Source organism: Enhydra lutris, unplaced genomic scaffold, assembly GCF_002288905.1.
Source record: "Enhydra lutris kenyoni isolate GAN:26980312 unplaced genomic scaffold, ASM228890v2 scaffoldscaffold21, whole genome shotgun sequence".
In the NCBI taxonomy this organism is placed as follows: domain Eukaryota; kingdom Metazoa; phylum Chordata; class Mammalia; order Carnivora; family Mustelidae; genus Enhydra; species Enhydra lutris.
The window spans coordinates 4,154,688-4,178,143 of NW_019154105.1; the positions used below are offsets into that span (position 1 = coordinate 4,154,688).

A 23,456-nucleotide genomic window follows, 5' to 3' on the forward strand; every position below is an offset into this window, starting at 1 on the left:
TCACGGAGATCTACTCCATTAGACAAGAGAAGGTTCTCCACAGATGTTTCCTGGATCATCCCGTCTCTCTGCTCCTGGCTTCTGCTGAGTTGATTGAGTAAATCCACAAGTCACAAGCCTAATTTTTTTTTTTTTTTAAGCAAAAGGCTGCCCAGCTACATCCCTGACCCTCTCTCTAGAGTGTATTTTTCCAACAATGAACTTTCTCATTTTGGCATCCTTGTGACCTAGACAGTGGGAGAACCTCCCAAATCATCAGGGGCTTGAATCTTTTTTGCTTAACAGCTCCTTTCTTCCATTTATCTCCTTCCTTCACATTTTAAGCAACAATGAGAAACCAGGTTGGTCCTCTAACACTTCACATGCCTTCTTCTGGACCTCTGTCTTTACATGTTCATCCTCTGGGCCTGCATGTCTAAAATCTTCCTCTCCCTTCTCTCATAAAGACACAGTCATTGAATTTAAGGTCCACCCTAAATCCTGGAGATCTTAAGCTAAACTGCATGTGCAAAGGTCCTATTTCCAAGTAAAGTCACATTCAGAGTTACCAACAATTAGGACTTGAATACATCTCTTGAAGGCTACAATTGATCCCTGTGCAAGGGCTTTCTGGGGAAATGACTGATTACAAATCTAGAGCAGTAAATTCACATGATAAGCCAGGACCACCTTGACACACCAGAAAGAAAGAAGCTATTAAGACTACTACGGTCACACCATAAGGACTGAGGAGCCAAATCTGCAGAGGTTCCCACTGATCAAAGTGAAACAATTTGAGTATCGATGAAGAAATGAACCATAATGAATTAAAATGATTAAACACCCTTAAATTCATGGGTTCAAGGTAATGTTTTTAATTAAATTGGTCCTTGTGAAGATAACAGAAACCAACTTGCTCTCTTGAAACCTAGGTAAATAAAATGAAAGAATCAACAATCTCACTTTCCTTATTTGACCTATAACACTAAGTAACCAAACAGTAGATGAGGAGTATCTCCTTATGAAAATTATTCCAGTTAACATATGGAAACAAAGTCACAAAATTTTATCATCACTATTTTGCAAACACCATGAGTTAACGGATGTAGGCACTGAACATCAATGGTTGATAACATCAAAAAAGAACAAAACCGGTCATTAGGTGTCTTCAGGTGAAAAAATACCTTACCACCTATAGTCTTGCCAAAAGGATCAAACAGGAATCTGATCGAGCTTCTGGATCTCACTGGCAATTTGCAGAAAATAGAGAGGACAGAGTAACATATGGAACTGCACCATGGTTCTACAAACAGCAGAAAACAGACTATGAGAAAATGTATTAGTTCTTTCACAGATAAACTGTAAGTAATGAAAGGAATGGAGGAAAACCTGTACATTTAAAAAAGGATTAAAAGATAGATCACGTTTTTTAAAAATGGGTGGACTAAAGCTACCATGTCAAGGGATGTACACTTGGATAAAAAACCATCAGAAAACCCAAGGGGGTGACTTTTGCCTTTTTGGTTTTTTGGTTTTTTATTATGTTAGTCACCATAGAGTATATCATTAGTTTTTAATCTAGTGTACCAAGATTCATTGTTTGAATATAACACCCAGTGCTCCATGCAATACATGCCCTCCTTAATACCCATCAGCCAGCTCATCCACCCCCCACCCCTCCCCTCTAAAACCCTCAGTTTGTTTCTGGGAGTCCACAGTCTCTCATGAAAAGTCAGGGTTTGATTACTTTAGAGGAAGGTTAAAGATTGTGATTGGCATGAGGAACATGAAATGGATACTGGTGTGACTGGCCATTTTGTTGTGGTATGTTTGTTCCTGTATTTTTATTTTAGAATTAAGAGAGTTTTATTTATTTATTTATTTGACAAAGAAAGAGAGTACAAGTAGGCAGAGCAGCAGATAGAGGGAGAAGGAGAAGTAGGCTCCCTGCTGGGCAGAGAGCACGATGTGGGGCTCAATCCTAGGACCCTGAGACCATGACCTGAGCTGAAAGCAGTAGCCTAACTGACTGAGCCACCCAGGCACTCCTAGAGGTTTGTTTGCTTTGTTTTGTTTAAGTGTCCAATGAGTTTAGCATTTCTGGCAAAAGAAGTTTCAATAGAACTGTAGAGCAAAAGTGAGACTGCAGTGAGATAAGGAACAAAAGGAAAGTTAGAAACGGGAACAATCAATGTGGACTTCTGTTGGTAGAAGTGTGGCTGAGAATGGAAACAGAGAAAGGTGTAAGTTTAAGATGACATAGGGCAAAGAGAGAGGTTTTCTCTTTTCTTTTTGCTCATTTGGTTTATTTTTTAATAATTTTTCTTAACATATAATGTGTTATTTGCTTCAGGGGTACAGGTCTGTGAATCATCAGTCTTACACAATTCACAGTGCTCCCCATGGCACATGCCCCCCCCCAGTGTCCATCCCGCAGCCACCTCCTCCCCCCTCCCCCCCCCCCCCCAGCAAACCCTCAGTTTGTTTCCTGAGACTAAGAGTCTCTTATGGTTTGTCTCCCTCTCTGGTTTCATCTTGTTTCATTTTTCTCTCCCTTCCCCTATGATTGTCTGTCTTATTTCTCAAATTCCTCCTATCAGTGAGATCATTTGGTTTAAAATGAATGAGACTTGAACAGGTTTATGTGCCAAAGGGAGATAAAAAATAAAGAGCGGGACATTGGAGATGCATTTGAGAGAAGGACAATTGACAGAGCAAAATCCATGAGGAGACTAAAGGGAACATGATAGCAAAAACAGGTGCAGGTTGACCCTAAGTAAGAGGCTAAAAGTGGTCATTTGTACTGAGACAATGGAAAGGAAACAAAAAATCTGTGGTGAACTTAGAGAGGGAGGGCTAACAGCAGAAAGTTGAGGAAATTCCCACTCTCTGTTCTCTATTTCCTCTGTGAAACAGGAAAGGGGTTATCTCCTGATATCCGTGTGGGGGGGGGGGCATAAAGTATTCAGTCAATGTTTAAAGTATCCAAAGTGGTGCTGGAAGTTCCACAGAGATGGAAAGATGAATTTGTAGTGATAGTAACCCATGCCATTTCGTCATTGTCTTCAGAAACCTGAGTGTAGGATTAAAGAGGATATAGTTAAATTGATGAACTCTTTGTTGTTCATTTGTATTTTCAGATCAGCCTAATGAGGCAGGGGCGCTGACATCATTGGTGAGGAACTGCTGAAGGTGATGGGGAAAGGCAGAAAGGAGAACACTAATAAAATGGGGCCGGGGAGGAAATAACTCTGAGGCTTAAAACAGTGAGTGAATAGGGATAAGGGAGAAAAAACAAATTTAGGAGAAAAGAGAATGAGTTCGTTTTTAATATTTCAAGTTTCTATGTCCAGTTCTAAATGTGAACCCAGATGCCCAGAAAGGAGATCTGGCCTGAAACTCCAAATGTGAGCAGCATTACCTTAAAGAAAATATATACAGTAAAAATAGAATATTAAAAAAAAAACTGAAGAAAGAATCCTGAAAAACATTGAGGCTTAAAGATCAAGTAGAGAAATTGCAAGTATCAAATTCTCTGGGATGGACAAGCCAGAGAGGAAAGGGAAAAATCCAGATGAAAGATGTCCCCCAAAGCCCAGAAAGAGAGTTTGGGGGAGGGGAGGGTCAAAATGTTGACGCTGCTGGAATACGGAAAAGACGCCTTAACTCATGTTTGTTTTCTTACCGTCTAGGAAAATGTGTGGCGCGTAGTTGGAACTCATGGTTGTGCCCATTTCGATGCCTGTACGTCTCACCGCAACACCGTTAGAGTTGTAGAAAACGCAGAAAGGGTACACAGGAAGGAAGGAGGAAAGTTAAGGGAAAGAAAAGGACAAAGAAAACAAAAAAGAAAAAAAAGTCTCAGGCACCCAAATGCTCCGCGGCGGTGCCACGTCTGAGTCCCAGCTCAGTGAGTCAAGGCTCCAAGTTCCCCCCGACTGACTGCCGGCGCGTGTAACACGCAGACCGACCCGTCGCAGCGGTACAGACTCGCTTCCCTCGCTCTTGGCCCACGCGAGGACGCAGGGCCTCCGGCTCCCGGAGAACCCCACACGTCTCTCACAGGCGCGCGGCGGGCGGCTGCCACTTTCCCACTGGGTCTTACCGGGTGGTTCCGTCCCCAACCAGCCACTGCGCGGGCGCGGAGGTCTCCTGCTACGTGCGGCTGCTGACCCCCACCTCTCCGCAGCGCCCGAGACCCGCAGGTGTTTGACTCCTCCGTCAGGCGGCTCAGGCCTCAGTCCGGCACCGGGGCTGGACGACCAGAGCCCTCACGGTGCCACAGTTCCTCGGCGCTCTGTGGGGCCTTGCGCCCTGGCCTTCTGGGCTCTCATGTGTCAGATGTGCCCCAAGGCCACGTGGCCCCTGCTCCCTGTCCTACAGCCTGAGCGGAAGAGCGCTCCGTGTTTTGCGCTCCTAGACCTGTTCCCGGTCTGCAGGCCTCAGACACGGACTGGGCGACATCCGGCTTTTCATGTCTGTCCCTTCGTTTCCTTTTTCTAAGCGCTTGACGTCCGTGAGTGCCTAACTAACAGCTAAACCACACGAGTGAGTCGGACGGGACGAGACGCGGCACAAGTTGCGCGGCCCACCCGGGGGTCAGTCTGCCGCGGGCGTCACGGGCACACGCCGCGGTCGGAGCGGCCGCCCTTCTCAGCTCTTCTCGCTACCGTCCCGCGTCGCCGCTACTCAGCCGCTGTCTCAGCCTCTGAGCGCCTCTGAGCACCTTCTGCTTCCGCTTCAAGCAACAGACCACGCGCTTCCTCCCGTGTCCAGGCCCAGTGCCCAGGAAAGACACTGCCTGGGAAGGCCCGGGCGCCTGGGTGGCTCAGTCGGTTAGGCCTCTGCGTTCGGCTCAGGCCATGCTCGGGGTCCTGGGATCGAGCCCCGCGTGGGGCTCTCTGCTCAGCTGGGAGCCTGCTTCCCCCCCCCCGCCTGCCTCTCTGCCTGCTTGTGATCAATGTCTGTCATATAAATAAATAAAATCTTTAAAAAAATAAGAAAGAAAGAAAAGAAATCCCTGCGCCCCAGGCTCCCCGGGCGCCTCTGCAACTTGCCCGCCCGCACCGCACCAGCACCGCCGGGTTCGGCCTTGAGCCATCGTTATGGTTCAGCGCGCATTGTGTCACGTCCGCTGAGACTTCATCAACCGCGGGGACACCTAGAAGCGATTCTGCTCAGCTCGCGACACTGGGGAGGCGCTGACCGTCTCGTGTGTCTCCGCGTCAGTTCTCGGCGGTCGGAGAACGCACACGGGACGGCGTCGGCGCTCGGAACGCCGCCGGGGCTCCTCCGGGACTGGACCACACTTCGTCGTGGTGCAGGACCGCGCAGCTGCCCTCCTGCTCCCGCCGCCGGGACGGACCGGCCGCGGCTCGGAGACCCGGGTCCGTTCGACGCTCCCCGCGGATTCCCACCAAGCAGCCGGGAGGAGTCCGCTCTCGCTCTCCGTTTGCTTCCAGCGAGCTCTCTCCTCGTCCCCTGAAGAAAACGCCGCCGGTCCTCGTCCGCACGGCCCCGCGCTCTTCTCGCCGACCAAGTCAGACCCGCGCCTCGGCTTCGCGTGTCGGAAACCGCCGGGACGCCCCCGAGCGCGCATCCGTTCCCGCGTCCCGCCGGCCCCGCCCTGGCCCCGCCCCCGGGCCCGCCCCCGGCCCGCCAGCCCCGCCCCAGCCCCAGCCGGCCCCGCCCCAGAAGAGGCCGAGGGGTGGGGCCCGCCGCGGCGTGCTGACGTCAGAGAAGGCTGCGACGCCGCCGGGTGCGCCGTGGAGCTGACGGCGGGGACCGGCCGGTGTGATCGCGGAGCGGGGCCTGGGCAGCGGCAGGAGCGTAGGACCTCGTGCCGCGTTCCCGGGCTCCGGGGCGGGGGCGGCGGCGGCGGCGGCGGCGAAGCCCCCTCCCCGGGGAGACGGGGCCCGGACGAGCTCCCCGGAGCGGGGGCGGCGGCGCAGGGAAGGATGCACCAGAAGCTGCTGAAGAGCGCGCACTACATCGAGCTGGGCAGCTACCAGTACTGGCCGGTCCTGGTGCCCCGCGGCATCCGCCTCTACACCTACGAGCAGATCCCCGTGTCGCTCAAGGACAACCCGTACATCACCGACGGCTACCGGGCCTACTTGCCCTCCAGACTGTGTATCAAAAGGTACGGGGTCGCCGCCGCCGCGGGGGGGCGCGCCGGAGCCCTCCCCCGCCCCCGCACCTTTTGTCAGGGGTCCCTGTGCCGCCCCCAGCCTAGCGTTCCCACCTGCCGCCTCCCTCCCATTCTTTCCCCCACGTCTCCCCTCTCGTTACCTGTCTTCTTCCCCCGCCCGGTGCTTGGCCCACGGAGCACGAGTGACAGTTAGTAGGGCTTCGTCGCCACCGCAGCAGTTTCCCCTGCGGCGCTCCGCCGCCCGTACCGCGTTTGCTGCCGCCGGGAACCTCACCCTCCACCCCCCCGCGACGACGACGGCCGGGTGGTCCTTGCCCAGTGCACACCCAAGCTTTGTTTGTTTTTAGAGGAGCCCTGTGGAAATTCCGGTGTTTCGGGCCCGATGTGACGTGTGATAGGAAATTGTATTAATATAATAGGACACAGGTCACGGTGCCATAGGCATTTGCGTAAATATTTATATACGTGTGTGTGTGTGTGTGTGTGTGTGTGTGTGTGTGTGTGTATCCAGATAGATGGACAGATGTCTCAGAGCAGCCCTGATTCATTCATTCAGCAGGTACTGGGAGCCCCTCCCAGGTGCCAGACCCTGTACCAGGCCATGCCCAGAACAGCAGATATTGCCCTGTTCTTGTGAAACTACTAAGGTTTGGTCTCAGTGACACACATTTAAGAGTGATTACCCTATTGCATAATAACCATTGTGGAAAACGCTGTGTAGGAAAAGGACATACCAGAAAGAAGCTGTCATGGGCACCACCCTCCACCAGAGCACCCTAGAAGCACTTCTAAGAAAGGAATCTCTTTATCATCTAAACCTTTAAAACCTTGAGTCCCTTGAGTGCCTGGATTTTAAAAAACAAAACCAAAAAATCAGTGTTCTGGTTGTTAGACTAGATTTATGTTAAAACTCACTATATGTGCTTAAATATAGAACCCCACTTAAAGGTATTGGTTAGTTCTAGGATGTGGTAGTGACAGACTCTGTGCTGGCATGTGGGCTGTTGAGTTGCTCGGGAAGCAGTCACACATCTGATTCTTGGTCTTCTTTTCAGCAAGGTCTTTTCCCAGATCTTTCTGCCCTGCCTTGAAAGTGTTTTGTTCTCATCGTCACAAGGTGACATTACATTCCACCCATCCCTACTCAGTGGATGGCCCACAGGCCTTCACAATTTGAATCCTAAGTACTATTTGCCTCCCAAGTGTCTCCTTTGCATAAGTTACTATACAAGAAACCAGAGCCGGGCCCTGCTATGCAGGTGAAGTTCACAAGGACACAGCAGGTTGTGAATTACCTAAAGTATTTTATTACCATATAGCAGCAGTCCTCTGGATTCTTATGCGAGTGTCCAAATCTCATGGACTGAGAAGTGAAATATGTGTAATGCTCTGATCTTGGGCTGCGGAGTCAAAAAGTCCCGATCTGCCACTTAACCATTTCAGGACCTTGAACAAGGGCTGACCTCTCTGAATCTTACTTTCCCCTTTTGTAAAAAGGAGGGTAATCACAATTCCTGCTTCAAAAAGTAGTAAGAATTAAATGACATTATGTATATAAAATGGTACACAGGGCATGACCCCTAATAGGCACTCAATTAATGGTGACTTGTTACCACCCTAATTACTGATGTTGAAGCTGAACAGAGAAGCAGAACTTCTCACAGAGTAAGAGCAGATTCTCCACAGGCAATATTCTTCCAAGTGCTCTTCCCACCAGCTTGGTCTTGGCCAAGGTCAGCTTTTGCCCTCTCTTCTTTCAGCTGTCAGAGTGACCAGGACAGATTTTGGATGTAAGGAGAGGTTTTGCATGTCACAACTGTTCCGCCAGCACTCTGTTAGTTGGAAGGAGCGTGCCAAGGTTCTGCCTGTTGGTTCAGTCACTCGGGTCACGCCGAGTTTCACAAAGTGAGAAGTTCTGAGGCAGAGGCAGAGCAGCGTACTGACCATTGAATTAGTCCTGTAGTTAATACCTTCCTTCACATCCCTGTGTCTTCACCCCGCCCCAGTGTTTGTAGCCCTTACACTTGATGCTCATACAGGATAAAGCCCGAAATTCATGATAAGAAGATTCACTTTATTCTTGATGATCGTTTGATAGTGTGAGACCCTGTTATGTTTATGGTGTGTAAAAATGGGATAATGAGAACCATGGTGATTCCTACAAATTCAGTAGGTTAGAGTGATACATTGATGCTTATTAATAAGGAATGTGAACCAGCGAATGTCAAAGACCTTAATTCAAACGAAAAGATTAGATTTCACCAGAGAAATGCAAGAGAATTTTAAACAATAATCAGTTGCGTTCTGTCTATAGTTAGAGAAACATTTCACAAAATGAAGGAGCTAGAAGGGACTTGTAGCAGCATCTCATTCACCAACCTTGTTTTATAATTGAAGAAACGGAAGCCAGAGAAGTTAAGTGACTTATGATCACAGAGCTACTTTGTGGCTGAGGCTGAGAGTGGAGGGAGGGGCAGTGAGCCTTTTGACTCCTGGCTGCTGTGGTCCAGTCTACACCACCCAGTGCCACTAAGACTGCTCAGACCAGCTGGGCATTTAGTGAGCAAACGGTACCGATACTCAAAGTAACCTATTGTTCCTAAAAAGGAGAAACTCATGCCACCTAGGAACTAGTTTGGTTTCACACAACCACAGCAAAGCTGTTCCAGCATGCCTATCGTAAGAGCCTTTCCAGTGGAACAGTTTGTATTTATTCTGCTTCTTTCGCGTCTGTTTAGCTTTGCGTTCGCATTTAGTGTGTGCTGAAAAGGTATTTTAAGTTTGTGGCTAACCTTATACTTAGCAGGTTTTCAGATACCTGCGTTTGAGCATGAAAGTATGGTAGCGAACATCCAGTTTTAATCTGCACATTCATTTCTGTAGACACCCAGCATCCGATCTGAGCAAAGTCCTCTGCCGGGACAGTGTCATAAAGACGGATGGTGCCAGCCATCAGGGAGAGGATAGGTTGGAGGATGAGATGGAATTTATACATCATAACTCAGAGGAGGAAGGAAGCAGTAAATATGATAATAGAGGTGAACCCCCAAAAGCTCCAAGACCTCAGGACTGATGGAGACGTGGAAGAATGTAAACTAAGCGAGAAATCCTATTTACAAAGGCAGAGACATGGTTAAGGGCTTCAAGTAGTGAGTGTTGGATAACTGCCCCCAAAACTGTCCCTAACCTTCTAAATGCTGATGATGAGCAAGCCAGTATGAATCTGAGATGCATGTCTGTCTGTTTTCCAGTTTGTTTATTTTATCTAATGAGACCGTAAACATCTGGAGTCATTTGCTGGGTTTCTTCCTCTTCTTTACCCTGGGAATATATGACATGACATCAGTATTACCTTCGGCAAGCGCGTCCAGAGAAGATTTTGTAATTTGTTCTATTTGTCTTTTCTGCTTCCAGGTAAGTCATTTCAGAAACATTATTACTAATAAAGAGAGCTTTAGTCAGACAAGCTTGGGCAGGTGATCTTACATCACAGCCACCACTTGATTTAAAGAGCCCCAAAAATAGCACATAGGTTAGCTTATTCATTTCCATAATACAAGCAGCAAAAGTGTTTTTATGAGAGTATATTTGGGCTTTACTGTTAGAGTATACTTGAAATCCGGTAGATTTTAAAGATTGAGAAAATGCCTTTCCTTTTCTCCTTCTCTTTTTAGAGAGTTCTGTTTTAAGACTAATAATGGGATAGGAACCTCTGTACTCTATTTTCTGGCTGAGATAGAACACTAGTTACTGCTTAAAACATTTTTCAGAAGATTTCCCATCTTTTTCTTATTTATATGTCTGTGATTTCTGTATTTGTCTTAATTTTATCTTTAAATTTAATGAATTTATGTAATTTATATACATATATAAATGTATCTGTCTTAATTTGAATGTCTTATTTTGCTGGTAGTGATCTTTTCTATTGCTTTAGTGTTCGTTTCCTTTGGTCTTTTCATGCTTGCCTGGTTTCAGATGCTTTCAGTTTCTCCTTTCTACCTTTTGTATTTGTTAGTTCCCTAGCACTTTCAATTTTCTTCAAGGATTGGTAAAATTCCTTTAAAAGTTATATAGAATAGTTTTAAAAACAATTCTAAAGAAGAAAACAAATGTGGGCTGAAATCCTGCTGACATTTTTAAAATTAAAAAAAAAAATGCAGAGAGTACAGAAAACATACAAATTAAAAGCTGTCACCCCCTCCCCACTTCCTGCAAATGCAGGCCAGCACTTCCTGCAGTTAACCTGTGGCTACCGTGTGAAAGGTGCTTCTGGACCAGACTTCAGCTGCTCAGATGTTGCTTTCATGAGACATCATTTAATTTCAGACCATCATTCAACTCAAGTTCACACTTCGGAGTCAAAAGACTAAGAACACATTGGGAACATCACCCTTCCCCTTTTTTCCTAATTCTAGTTTTTGGAATAATATGTTGAATTTCATTTAGGGAAAGAATACTCTTGTATCTTCGTTATTATTATTATTTGATTATTTATACTTAAAGTATACTCATTTTGTCCTCATTGCAGCCTAAACCTCTCTTAGACGCCATCTCTGGTTTTAAAACAGAAATGAATCAATTTCTTTATACTTTAATTTTTAGATGTATCTTACAGACTAAGATGCTCTTAATAACCATTAATAAGCAAAACTGGTTTATACTCTCCTGTTAATTATATGAGTAGGCTCTCCTTTGAAAATCCCACATGTTTTCCTCTACCCCCGGGCCTGCCCTTTATTCCTTCACCATCCAGCCACGACTGACATTAGTTCAAGGAAAGCATATTAATCTTCATACTGGTTTAACAAAACAATGCTTTGCAGAACAGAAAAACAAATAATTACAACTGCCAATGAAGAAAAACCCAGAATATGTTACAGTGACTTGCTCAGGATTATTCAGCAGGACGGTAAAATAGTGCAGTGATCTTTGTTATACACTGCAGAAGTTGCTAAAGGCAGCAAGATACTAAAGACAGCAGATTTTCCTAACTGAAAACTGCCATCTCCGTTATTTTTATTTTATTAAATTAATAACTTATTGACTCAGTTTTCTCAAATTCTTAGAGTCAGCAGGTGGCATGGTAAACCACAAATTAAGATTCATTTACATTTAGGGGCTCCTGAGCGGCTCAGTCAGTTAAGTGTCCGACTTTTGATTACTGCTCAGGTCATGATCTCCTGGTCTTAGGACCGAGCCCCACATTGGGCATCTGCACTGGGTGTGGAGCCTGCTTAGGATTCTCTCTCTCTTCCTCTCCTTCTCTCACTTTCCCCTTCTCTCTCACCCCTCGCTCTCTCAAAAAAGGAAAAAAGAAAATAATTGATTTACATTTAATTTTAATTTAAAAGACAATACTTTTTTCTCTTTCACTTCTACCATTTTATTATATGCTTAGTACCCTCCCACGAACCAGATTTAATAGAGTACATCCTGAATAGTAGAATGAAATTTCAGGGGCTTTGAACTTTCCCAGAGGTCTTCCTGAGTTAGGGAAGAGTAGAATCCAGGAATGCCTTTCCCTAGATTCAGTTCATTTGCATTAAGTTCCATAATCTACAGCCAGGCACTAAGCTAGGCGTCATGAATGTAGTGCTGAACGAAACCAGCCTGTCCTAACGATTGAGTCACTTAGGTAGGAGGGCGGAAGGGAGAGTGAGGCAGGGATTTAAGCAGATAAGATTAGTTTATGTAAAAGCCCAGAAGCAAGAGACTGTCCAACAGTTTCTGGACTGGTAGGGGTTGGCCTTTGTGGTTGGCTCGTGGGAGAATGGAGAAGGATGAGGCTGGAGGGAGGCAGGAACCTAAAAGTATTTGGTTATCATGCCAAGGAGATTAGATGTAGGATGTCACCCTCCAATTATCTCTCTGCCTTGATGAGTGAGATAGTCCACAGAAGGAAAGTTTCCAGAAAACTTATATTATCTAAATTCAATTTGCCAGATAATTTTTCAGTTTTTTTATAAGGAATTCTGATAATAACACATTTCTTTTAAAATGGATTTCTTTTAATTTTTTGAACAGATACTACGTATAGGTTTACTTTTTAAAAACTCAGTGCTCTCTGTTAACACTATGTATTTTAATTTCCTTTTAAAAAGTGTAACTTTTCTCTTTGTTTTCCTTTTCACAATGAAATTAGCCTTATTGTTGTTTCTTAGTATTACTATAAAATATACTCACGTCGGAATTCAAACAAAACAGTGTATGCAAAAAAGTAAAAGCCATTCCACTTTGCAGAGGTAGCCGTATTTGGCATTTGTGTATGCACAGCCGCCTCCCATCTACCTGCCTACCTATTTCTGAGCTGTGATCATCTCTGCTTGCTTTTTTGTGTCACTAAGCATTGTGACAATGAGATCTTTCCTTGTCAACAAGAATACACACCGTGGTGTCCTCTAGACTTAACGGTGTTTAATCTCAAGGGTAATCTGAGAAAACAATAACCAAACTTCCAAGAGTTGTGTTTCATTGGGTCAGTGAACTCAGATTTGTGGCTTCCTAGCCTAAGCCACAGACTGATGAAGACTTCCGACTGTGGACAAGAAATGACATTGTGGCTAGGTACGTTGTTTTGAGTATTGATACTGGAGCTGTGGGGCCTGATCCGGTTTGTTTAATGACCAGACTATAGACTAGCTAGCTGACCATTTTTCTACCTGAGCAGCTGCTTACAAAACATTTATTTGACCTACTTCCTATCATTTATGCTTCATATTACTTTGTGCCATTTGCTGCACCCCTGCTGTCACTGGCTTAGTAGGCTCTTGTCATTGCTCTCCAGGGCTACTCCTGTGACCTCCCATCTCAGCCTTTCTGTAAGGCTGCACTTAAAATCTTCAATAGTATCACACTTTGGCCATAATATTGACGTTAAAACTCTCTGTCATAATTGTATTATGAAGGGCCACACAACATTCCTTGATGGTTCTGTCTCTCAACTCTGCTTATCCTGTGGCCCCTCCAGTACACACGGGGCCGCCTGTATTTGTATTTATTCTAGATGACGGCTGGAACCGCCTTTCAGGATCCAGCTCTGGTGGCAGCCCTTCTGGGAAGCTCTTCTCCCCACCACTTCCCCCACCAAACAAATGCACACATACACCCACAAACCCAGGCCCCTCCCTCCTCTGTTTTCTCACTGTGACTTCTTACAGCACCACTCGTTTGTCCACTTGTTTCCCGAAAACCTGTCTGACAGTAGAGGTCTCATCCTTGTGTCCCCAGGGCATGACACACAGCAGGTATTTAATGGCTGAAGGGAGTTCAGCCATGGAAGCCTTATCAATCTTCAGAGCAGCTGCTCGAATCAGATTAGCTTTGCTCTCAATTTGGCAACATAAAAAGTCAGCATAAGTCCGTTATTTTTTTCTTGGACACAACAAAGCTGTGCATAACTTACATCCCAAAAGTAAACTGTAGACAATGAAATTTCATATGGACATGGGAAGTCTTAAGCGTAAAAAGCAAAATTGTAGAACAGAATGTATTATGTGATTCCATTTGATTAAAAAGTATATAGCATGTGTTTAGATGTGTGGACTTGTAGATCGTAGGTGTTCGATACATTCGATGAAGATATCTAGGACACGTATCAGATGTGATCAGGAGCTACTGCTGGGGAGTAGCTAAGTAGGAGGACCTTATGGTTTTACATCACATAATCTGATGTTCTTTGATCTTCTAGTGGGTACTTTTTAAAAAGGAAACTCATTCGTGAATCCAAACAAGCTTCAATATTTTAAAAACATTGACTTTATATCATTTTCCCACTGCTGTGCTACTTATTTAAAATTTTATGTTATAAAACAGCTACCATTTTAAATTTCTTTATTACTGTTAGCCTCATTTTACCCATAAGGAACCTGAGACCTAGAAAAGTGACATGGCTTACCTTATGGCACAAAGCCAGAGTCCAGGTTCAAGTTTGTTTGGCCAGAAAGCCTGGACTTGACCTAACCACTTCACTGAATATCACACACGAGTTGCTTTCATTCCTTTTTGTTTCACTTTGCTGAGATTTGTTTTACTGTCCATAGGTCTGCATGCTTTGCTCTGTGGGCTATCATCTTTTTTCCTGCCATCGATCAGAAAAAACCTGTCGAAGATGGATGGCATTAGATTATGCAGGAATTTCTATTGGAATACTGGGATGCTACGTCTCTGGGGTGTTCTATGCATTTTATTGTAATAACGTAAGTAACTTAAAACATTTTACATTCTACCTTTCCGGTAGGTCTTCTGTTTTCTTGCCATGGTTCCTTTGAACTTCTGAATAAACACATAATTAACTTATAGAAGAAATAGGAGTCTTATATATGTATAAACTAATTTTTCAGAAGGTCCCTGTGATCTCTAATATCTGTTACTAGATCCAAACTCATTTACTGATTTTCCATTGAAATATATAAAGATTATTTCTGAAAATGGATGTAAACACTAAGTTATTAATGTTTCCACTAAATCTCTGTAACTACATGATTCTTCAGATGCACTTTACATGTCTTTTATGTTTATAGAGCTGAAGTTAAAGTTAGTGCTTGATAAAATTATGAAGCTGCCTGCTGCTTTCCATTTCCCCTGATCCTTTACTCCTCTCTCAGTGAAAAAAATAAAGGGCTTCTCTGTGAGCATGTTGACTAAGTTCTTCGTAAGAAATACGTTTCCCTTTCTTTAGTCTTATATTTGGAGGTGAGCATGGAGACAGACCAGCTGGGTGATGAGTGACTTAAATAGGTATCTCTTCTGAGGTAGAGATCAACTCTGCTTTGGATTCTGATGTCACAAAAGTTACTTGTTGCCCCGTGCAAAGCAGCATTTGAAACACTGCTTTCGGATTATGTTGGCCCAGCAAACTGTGGAATATAATCCTGTCCCATCACCTCATGTCCCCACCAGGGAGGTAAACAGTCTTCCCCTGGGCCCTGTACCTCTGAAGGCTTCCCATTCCGGAAGCCCTCATCAGCTCTGTTCTCTCTTCTTCCTGCTCGCCTACCCTTACCCTTTTCATTTTCTTTTGTCTTTTAGTTCCCTCCCTTTCAAAACCAGGACAGAGCTGTGCAGGGGCAGTGTACGTACTAGGTGCTGGTAGTCCTGTTCGCAAAAGACCGGAGCCTTCCTCCCCACGGGCCCTCACATGTAACAGGTGCTCCGAGCCGTCCTCCCCAGCCTTCGCGTCCTGGGAAGATCGGCTGTAGCTCAGGATCCCTCTGAACTGAGAATTCCTAAGTGGGACCTTTGTCTCTGCACAATAATAGAGATAACTGAGCTAAAGTGTAAAACTAGCAAAGAGAAAAATCATAAATTTGGTTTGAAGTAAGAGAATTATTGATTGTAGCCACTTAACATATGAGCCATTTGCTTTTTAGGCCTAATTACTTTGGAACATAAGCATTTAATTAAATATATGTGCAGTTAACCTTGTAAATTGATTTGATTTTAATGGTAAGTTGTTCGTATCTGCTCAGGTTTCACTTACTCATTTTGCTGGAAACCATTTATATCTTAGAAAATTTGGTATAATCTGGTCAGTAGGAGCTTGTGAGTGCAGTCATGTCATATTTGAATTGTTTTACTTATTTTAGTCTTTCTCTGAAAGCTGACCTGTTTTCTGTTTACCTTTTCCCACATATACCCAATAATTCAGGAGGGTAGTAGGACTAAATCTCTTTTCAGAAAAGCTCGGTTTCCAAGAGAAGAGAGAACCACCAGAGCTAATGATCATTTAAAGGAAAATCATTTTCTTTCCTCTGGGGCCTAATCATTTCCGAGTGCGCAGTTGCTGTAGCGGCTCTTTGTCTTCGAAGGGGTGCAGGCTGCTTTGAGAGTGAGATCGACAACTCGGGACCCTCCATTCGGGGGGTGTGCGTGTGGGTACAGGTGAACCAGACGGTTTGACGTGCCATTTCAGGAAGCTTCCAGCCTCACAGCGGTCCCTGCAGCCCAGCGTAAGAACTCTGCCCCGTGAGGTGCTGGCTTTTGAGCTTCAGCTGCTCATCTCGATACCCAGACACTCTGTAAGCCCTTCAAATGTAACATTTCAGAATGCACATTCATGCTTTCCCATTCTCCCTCCCCCGCCACACAAACACCACACCTGCCTTATCTGCTCATTTGCTCCGTGAGCAGAGGCCGTGTGCACGGCCTTTCGTGATGGAGACGGCCTGGCCATCCTCTCCTGCCTTCTCACACATCCCGTCAGCCATTAAGATCTGAGTTTATTTCTAAAAAGTCTCCTGACTCTGCTACTCGCATCTGTATCTTCCTCGTTCAACGGGAATCCAAGCCTCCATTCTCTTTTTGAGTCGGTTATTCTAGTATCTTCTAGCCGGCTTCCCATCCCCACTTTCTTCTTCACACCGATGTCAGCGTCACCTAGTAAGTCAGTGCGAGAAGCAGGCCCGTCCTCATCCTTAAAGACCCCGCTCCTCCCCCAGCGCCGGCGCGTTAGAGCTCCAAGTCCCGGGCCTCACAGGACTCTGCCTTCAGCCTTGCTTCTCGAACCGTTCCCGCTGCACGTGCTGTTCCTTTGCCTCAAGGACTCCCCCTTCCCACGCAGTCGTGTGTACTCCTCAGGCAGCATCTGCTTAGACGCCCTCTCTCCTGTGGAGCGTTTATTCGCGGCTGCAGGGAGCAAATGCCCCCGAGCCCCGGGGCTCTACAGCGTTGTGTCACAGCTCGGTTACAGCACGTCTCATCGGGTCCTGACGATTCTAACCGTCTGTCGGTGTCTGCCCTGCCACAGTCTGTGAGCTCACCCACTGGGAGAGTCCGTGTCCCCGTCAGCTTCGTCTGCGGGACTGAAATCGTCCCTGGCATGTGACAGTCGTCCGAAAATGCTTTTGTGTGCGTCAGTGTGGTTTCTGGCAGCTCTGTCGTCCTGAGAGACCTAGCGGTCGCGTGGAACACGTGGTGTTTTAAGGAAGGAAGTTAATTATGTTCAGAAAGGGGAAAAAAACCATAAATACGTTTGGAATGTGTAAGGTAAAACCCGGAATGGCTCTTTCCTTCTCTGACGTTGCATGACAACTGAACCCAGTTTCCTTCCGTCCAGTACTGGCGCCAGGTGTACCTGGTCACCGCACTCGCCATGGTCCTGGCCGTGTTCCTCGCACAGACCCACCCCAGTTACCTCACGCAGCAGTGGCACAGGCTGCGCTCTGTCATCTTCTGTTCCGTCTCGGGGTACGGAGTGATCCCTACGCTTCACTGGGTTTGGCTCAATGGAGGCGTCGGGGCTCCTATTGTACAGGTGGGTTGAGTGGGGTCGATGTTCTTCTTTTTTGTCCTTTCCATTGTATTCATTTTGGGTAAAGTACTGTAATCAGACCAGGTGGGTGGGTCTCTGTCATTTGAGAAAATGCTTATATTTGCATATTAATGCCATCATGTTCACATCTTTATAAATTAGCATGCCTTGCAGGAAAGAGAAGTGTAACTGCTGCTTTTTTCTAAGATGTCTTTATGTGAAATGATTCGTTCTTAGTTCTCCTTCTGCCACCCTCAGGGTATTAATGCCCAAGTGCTTAAGAGTGCAGGGGAACTTCTAAGTTTCCAACTTTGTTAGCTGTGGCAAAGGTAATGCCAGTGAGAACACAAATGTGGAACTAGGAGGGATGGATGGATGGATGGATGGATGGATGAATGGAGGGATGGATTGATTGAATTGGGGGAGGAAAAGGAGCTGGAAAAGATTTTTCCTTGGACCTGTTGATTTGGAGGCACCTGTGGGACGTAAAGGTGGAGATGGAATTGGAATTCAGGTCACAGTTGGGAGACTAGTGATCAAGATTTGAAAATCAATACTGTATTGGTAGCTGGAGCCCTGAGAGCATGTCCCACCCACCAAGGACAACATACTGGCAAGTAAACGAAGAGCTTTTAGAGTTAGGTATTATGGAGCAAGTCGTGAGAATGCCTCCATATGCTGGAGAAAGGGATTAGAAATAAGACTTAAGATCTCAGAGATCCACATAAAAATGCTTTAAGAAAGCACTTGAGAGTAAACTTAAGAATTTTTAACATCATGGGGCGCCTGAGTGGCTCAGTGGGTTAAGCCTCTGCCTTCGGCTCAGGTCATGATCTCAGGGCCCTGGGATCGAGCCCCGCATCGGGCTCTCTGCTCAGCGGGGAGCCTGCTTTCTCTTCTCTCTCTGCCTGCCTTTCTGCCTACTTGTGATCTCTCTCTCTCTCTGTCAAATAAATAAAAATATATATTTTTTTTAAAAAGAATTTTTAACATCAGTAAATATGCCAGGAAATCTAGCAGAAGTAATACACTTGTTGCAATGGGGTCTTTTCTGGAATAAGGGTATTTAACTGCAGGTTTTATACAAAAGGATCACATATTTTTTAGAAGACAGAACTAAGAGTAGGCTTATATGTGCTTGAATGAAGTTGGCAACAGCATGATGGAAAGCATTTGGGTAAAAAACTAGAAAGAAAGGAAATTCTGTGATCTAGCAAATCGAGTGCTATGACTTGGCCAGCCACTTTGTCAGCTGGAGAACAGGGTGATGCTTTCTTCATAACATTAAGAAATTGGGAGAAAGTGAGACAGTGGTGATGAACTTCAGTGATCCTAATAACTGAAAACCTCATTTCTTTGCCAATTTTAATTTCCTGAATATAAGTTTAAGAAAGTACAATGGTGAACTACAATTCTAGATTTAATTCTAACCCGAAATGAATAACTGGTTATTGACAGAGAAGGGACCAGAATTTGACATGACATAAACACATCCCTTTTAAGCTTATAATGAGAAAGAGAACCAGACCTATTGAGCCAGTAGATTTTTGAGAAATTCAGAAAAATATGGGTGCTTTCCTGGTTTCAGAAATCTTACAATAGAAATATGGTTGAGGAAAAGAGTGGTTCTGAAAGATAGAAATCTAATGTGATCACAGATCATTCCAGTGAAGAAGCAGAGGGAGACTTCCTGAGAAATTCTCCAATAAGCTGTAATTTTTAAAAGATGGGGAAAGAGAGAGAGACTTAACCAAAGATGAAAAGTTCCAGAAGGGCTAATTCTGGGAAGCAGGGTATGGTTGTGTTCTCATGTTCATTATTTTAAGAATGTAGGATTTCAGGAGGGCCAGGATAATTGTCAACTATGTGTAGAGAGAAGTAATTTGTCTTTATTTCTTTTTGTTTTTTAAAGATTTTTATTTATTTATTTGACAGAGATCACAAGTAGGCAGGGAGAGAGGAGGAAGCAGGTTCCCCGTCGAGCAGAGAGCCTGATGTGGGGCTCGATCCCGGGACCCTGGGACCATGACCTGAGCCGAAGGCAGAGGCTTTAACCCACTGAGCCACCCAGGCGCCCCTTGTCTTTATTTCTTAAATGGCTTCTTGTGAATTTACAACCAGAATTAGGATCAATATGTATCAATTTTAGCTGGCTAATTTTCTTAGGGCGAGGAAAAGCTTTCCAGTTAGAGCTGAGAGAGGGACTGCTTCATATAGTAGTTTCAGGAGGACCACTTATCTGGGTTGGTGAACAGATTTCTTGTTGGGCCAAACCTCTTTTTTTTTTTTTTTTTTAAAGATTTTATTTATTTATTTATTTGAGAGGGAGAGGGAGACACAAGCAGGGGCAGAGGGAGAGGGAGAAGCAGGTTCTCCGCTGAGCAGGGAGCCTGACGTGGAGCTGGGTCCTAGGACACTGGGATCATGACCTGAGCTGAAAGCAGACGCTTAACGGAATGAATCACCCAGGTGCTCCCAACACTCTTGTGTCTTTTTAACCACAAGTCCCTGATCTTCGGTTTTGTTTTGGTTTTTTTGTTTGTTTGTTTGTTTGTTTTGTTTTGTTTTTTTAAAGATTTTATTTATTTATTTGACAGACAGTGATCACAAGTAGGCAGAGAGGCAGGCAAGGGAAGGGAAGAGAGAGAGGAAGGGAAGCAGGGTCCTCGCCGAGCAGAGAGCCGGATGTGGGGCTCGATCCCAGGACCCTGGGATCATGAACTGAGCTGAAGGCGGAGGCTTAACCCACTGAGCCACCCAGGTGCCCCTGATCTTCAGTTTTTGCTTATTCCACTGGTACCTCCAGTCCCCATACGCGTTCCACCCGCGCACCTCTAGTTGGGGTGTCCTTAGGACCTTCAACCGTGGTATAGTTCTGGCTCCCTTAGTGCCCTCACTGTTAGAGCACTGCGCTCTACTTCTGCGGGCCATTTCCTACAGGGAGGAAGAAGGAAAGGGAGAGAATCCCAAGTAGACTCTGCCGGGGAGCAGGGAGCCCCACAGGGGCTTAGTCTCACAACCCTGAGACCATGACTGGAGCCAAAACCAAGAGTCACGGACGAAGCCAGCCTAGCGCCCGTTTCCTACAGCAGTGAGAACAAGATTTCCATAATTGGAGACTGTCTACAATTAAGATTTAACAAGGTTAAATTCCACCTATGACTTCTACCTAATCTGTGAATTAGATTCCTAATAAATGAGGAATTCAGTCACAGGAAAAAGATCTGTGAAAAAATGTTTTGCTTTTCAGGACTTTGCACCCCGTGTAATTGTGATGTATGTGATTGCTCTTCTGGCTTTCCTGTTCTACATCTCCAAAGTTCCAGAGCGGTACTTTCCAGGTAAGTATCACTTTCATGGTGATCTCGCGACTTTCTTCTAAATATATGGTAGAAGTATGTGCTTGAGTATCAAAAGTTAGTTTTTTTCAATATTATTGGTTACAGAACAGCTCTCCTATTGTCAAATGTTATCTAAAAGCTTAACTTTCAAAGGACTTTCACAAACTCGAGTGCAGTAGATGAGCTCACCACCATTTCCTGATTATGAGCTAGTGACAGAGCTAGGAGTCTTCTGACTCCCAAACTCTGCTTTTTTTGTGGAATACTAATTATCAGTTACCATTGACTTCTTTATAAACCAACTCAACTTAAAAAGTAATTTATGTATGTAGAGATCCACAAAACAAGAAATAAGAAAAGAGAGGAAAATAAGATAACAAAAAGAAGCCAGGGTTAGGATCACTTCACCATATATCCATCCTGAGGTTCTAAAAGTAGATAAAGGCCGCCAATCTGCCTTTCAGCTTCCTAATACCCAGTGCTAAAGGGAAAATACGTAAGTGAAGGGTCTTCACGTCTGCAAGATACACACAAGCTAGTACCTCAATAGAAGGACAGATTTCCCTGATTCTTCAGTCCAGAAAAAAAAAACCACCTTTGATAGAAAATAACTAAGAGGTCACTGGGTAGAATGAATAATGTTGTCCAAAATCTGTATTTGCTTGTTTAGGAACGAAGGTCTGGAGTCAGACTGCTGGGCTTCAAATCCACGTCACCCTCTTACTAGCTGCACGAGCTAAAGAAATTACTCGTGCTTTTTCGGGTCATTTCCTCATCTGAGTCTGGAGATCATACTTTCTCTCATGGTGTTGTGAGGATTACGTGAGAAAGTGTACATGAACCATTTAGCAAGTTCCTCACGAGTAGTAAGCACTCAGTACGAGTCAGCAACTATTGTGATGGTCCTTCCTCGACCTCAGTCCCGGAAGTGGAGGATGCAGTTGGGTAAGGGACACAGTGACAGAAGTCTAGGGATCTTTGGCTTGAGTCAAGAGAACAGAGTGCGTAGAGCAGTGATTTTTTGATGTGAGGAGCTAGATGTAGGACAGTGTTCACTTTCAAACTGCAGACTTGTCCCTCCTTCCTGGGTTAAGAATGTCTTCCACAGTGAATTGAAGATAGGATTATGCTACTCATAATGCATGTTGGGAAGGAAAAGGATGAGAAACCCTGATCTGGAGAATGTATAGATCACAGGCTTTCTTCCGTGAACTTGGTTGTCACCGGTAAGTTTTAAATAAGAGTAAGAAGAACCTGAGGGTAAACATTCGGATTCCAAAGCCTAAGTGGGACATGACCCTACATTGAAGAGTGGCCCTCCTTCAGGGAGAGCCACAATTTTCCTCAGGAAACGGTTCTAGCAAAATACATTTTTGTAGCACCTTATTAATAATTCCTTTTTTTTTTTTTAAGATTTACTGATTTATTTATTTGACAGAGACACAAGTAGGCAGAGAGGCTGGCAGAGAGGGAGAAGCAGGCTCCTCATTGAGCAGAGAGCCCGATGCGGGGCTCGATCCCAGGACCCTGGGATCATGACCTGAGCCGAAGGCAAAGGCTTTAACCCACTGAGCCACCCAGGCGCCCCTAATAATTCTTTTATTACTTATTTTTTCATGAACTGAACCATGACATTTTTCTACATTACATAATTGTAGCCATAGTATTTTTATGCCAGAAGTTTTTTATGCCAGAACTTTCATACCGGAAGTTTCCAGTTGTCGAACATAGAATCCCTGTAAAAGGTCAAATGTTACATAACTTAACATTTCTCCCAGATGAGGTTGACTTAAACCGTGCCCCCATAGAGCTGAGTGTGTGGCGGTGCGGGCAGGGTGGGAGCAGCAGACATCCGGAGACCCTACGAGATGAGAAGCTTCATGGATAAAAGTGATAGCTCAGATGCTTTTGAATGAGTGGCTTAGAAACCGCGTCTCCCCAGTCCCCATTTAAGACCTGGCTGTAGAGAGAACCGTGCAGCGGTGAGAATGGTGGCTGACTACTAGGAAATCAACAGATTGACACTGAAGAACTTACTTTCAGCTCAGTTACATCTTTACAAACGTAGAAACAGCACAGTGGTATCTGACGGGGTCCAAGGATCCCCAAAGGTGTCCATGAACACAATTGAATATATCTATGATACTTATCTGATAATGTGATCAGTTTTCTTTGTAATCCTCTGTGTTTTGTGCTTTTGAAAATGAGTCTGTGGGTTTCACTAGACTGTCACAGTACACCGTGGCACCAAAAAAGGCTAGGAAGCCCCACAGAAAGGATTGTGTGGACTTACAGTTTAAAATCTACGCACTGTGCTATTCCTCTTGGTAAGAAGAGACAGGAATGGTGACTGAGAATGTTTACATGACATGACCACAGAAGCACCATCAGTAAGGAAAAGAGAGTTAATCTAAATTTCTACAGCTCTGGATTTCATTTATTTTGTTCTTTTTCAAGAAGCTTCTTGCGTGTCAATTATCTAATCCCCTTGGAATTTAAGCACAAAGAGAAGTAGTTCTAAGGTGTGTGTGTGTGTGTGTGTGTGTGTGTGTGTGTGTGTGTGTGAGAACTAATCAACCTCAGTAACGATGAAGCCATACTAATTACATTTTGTGGATTAGTCCATGGCACATATATCCAGATAAGTGACACATGAGACCAGGGAGACGAAAAATCAGATTCCTGAAATTAACCAAATTAGTTTGGAAGACACATTTGGAATAGTATTTCCAGAATT

The 23,456-nt window shown here is 44.9% G+C and overlaps 1 protein-coding gene across 4 annotated transcripts in view; it reads left to right on the plus strand.

The window, feature by feature from the left end:
- Positions 1-5,734: 5,734 nt before the first annotated feature.
- The window catches only part of LOC111149023 (progestin and adipoQ receptor family member 3), a 37,899-nt gene continuing 20,177 nt past the window's right edge, over positions 5,735-23,456 (plus strand). For all 4 annotated transcript variants that reach the window (XR_002640732.1, XM_022505911.1, XM_022505912.1 and 1 more), the window contains exons 1-5: positions 5,735-6,121; positions 9,382-9,544; positions 14,170-14,325; positions 17,184-17,381; positions 20,629-20,719. Coding sequence is in view for 3 of the 4 variants with exons in the window: in XM_022505911.1 (XP_022361619.1) it covers positions 5,937-6,121; positions 9,382-9,544; positions 14,170-14,325; positions 17,184-17,381; positions 20,629-20,719 (793 nt within the window). In the remaining variant the exon portion in view is untranslated. The remainder of the gene's footprint in view (positions 6,122-9,381; positions 9,545-14,169; positions 14,326-17,183; positions 17,382-20,628; positions 20,720-23,456) is intronic.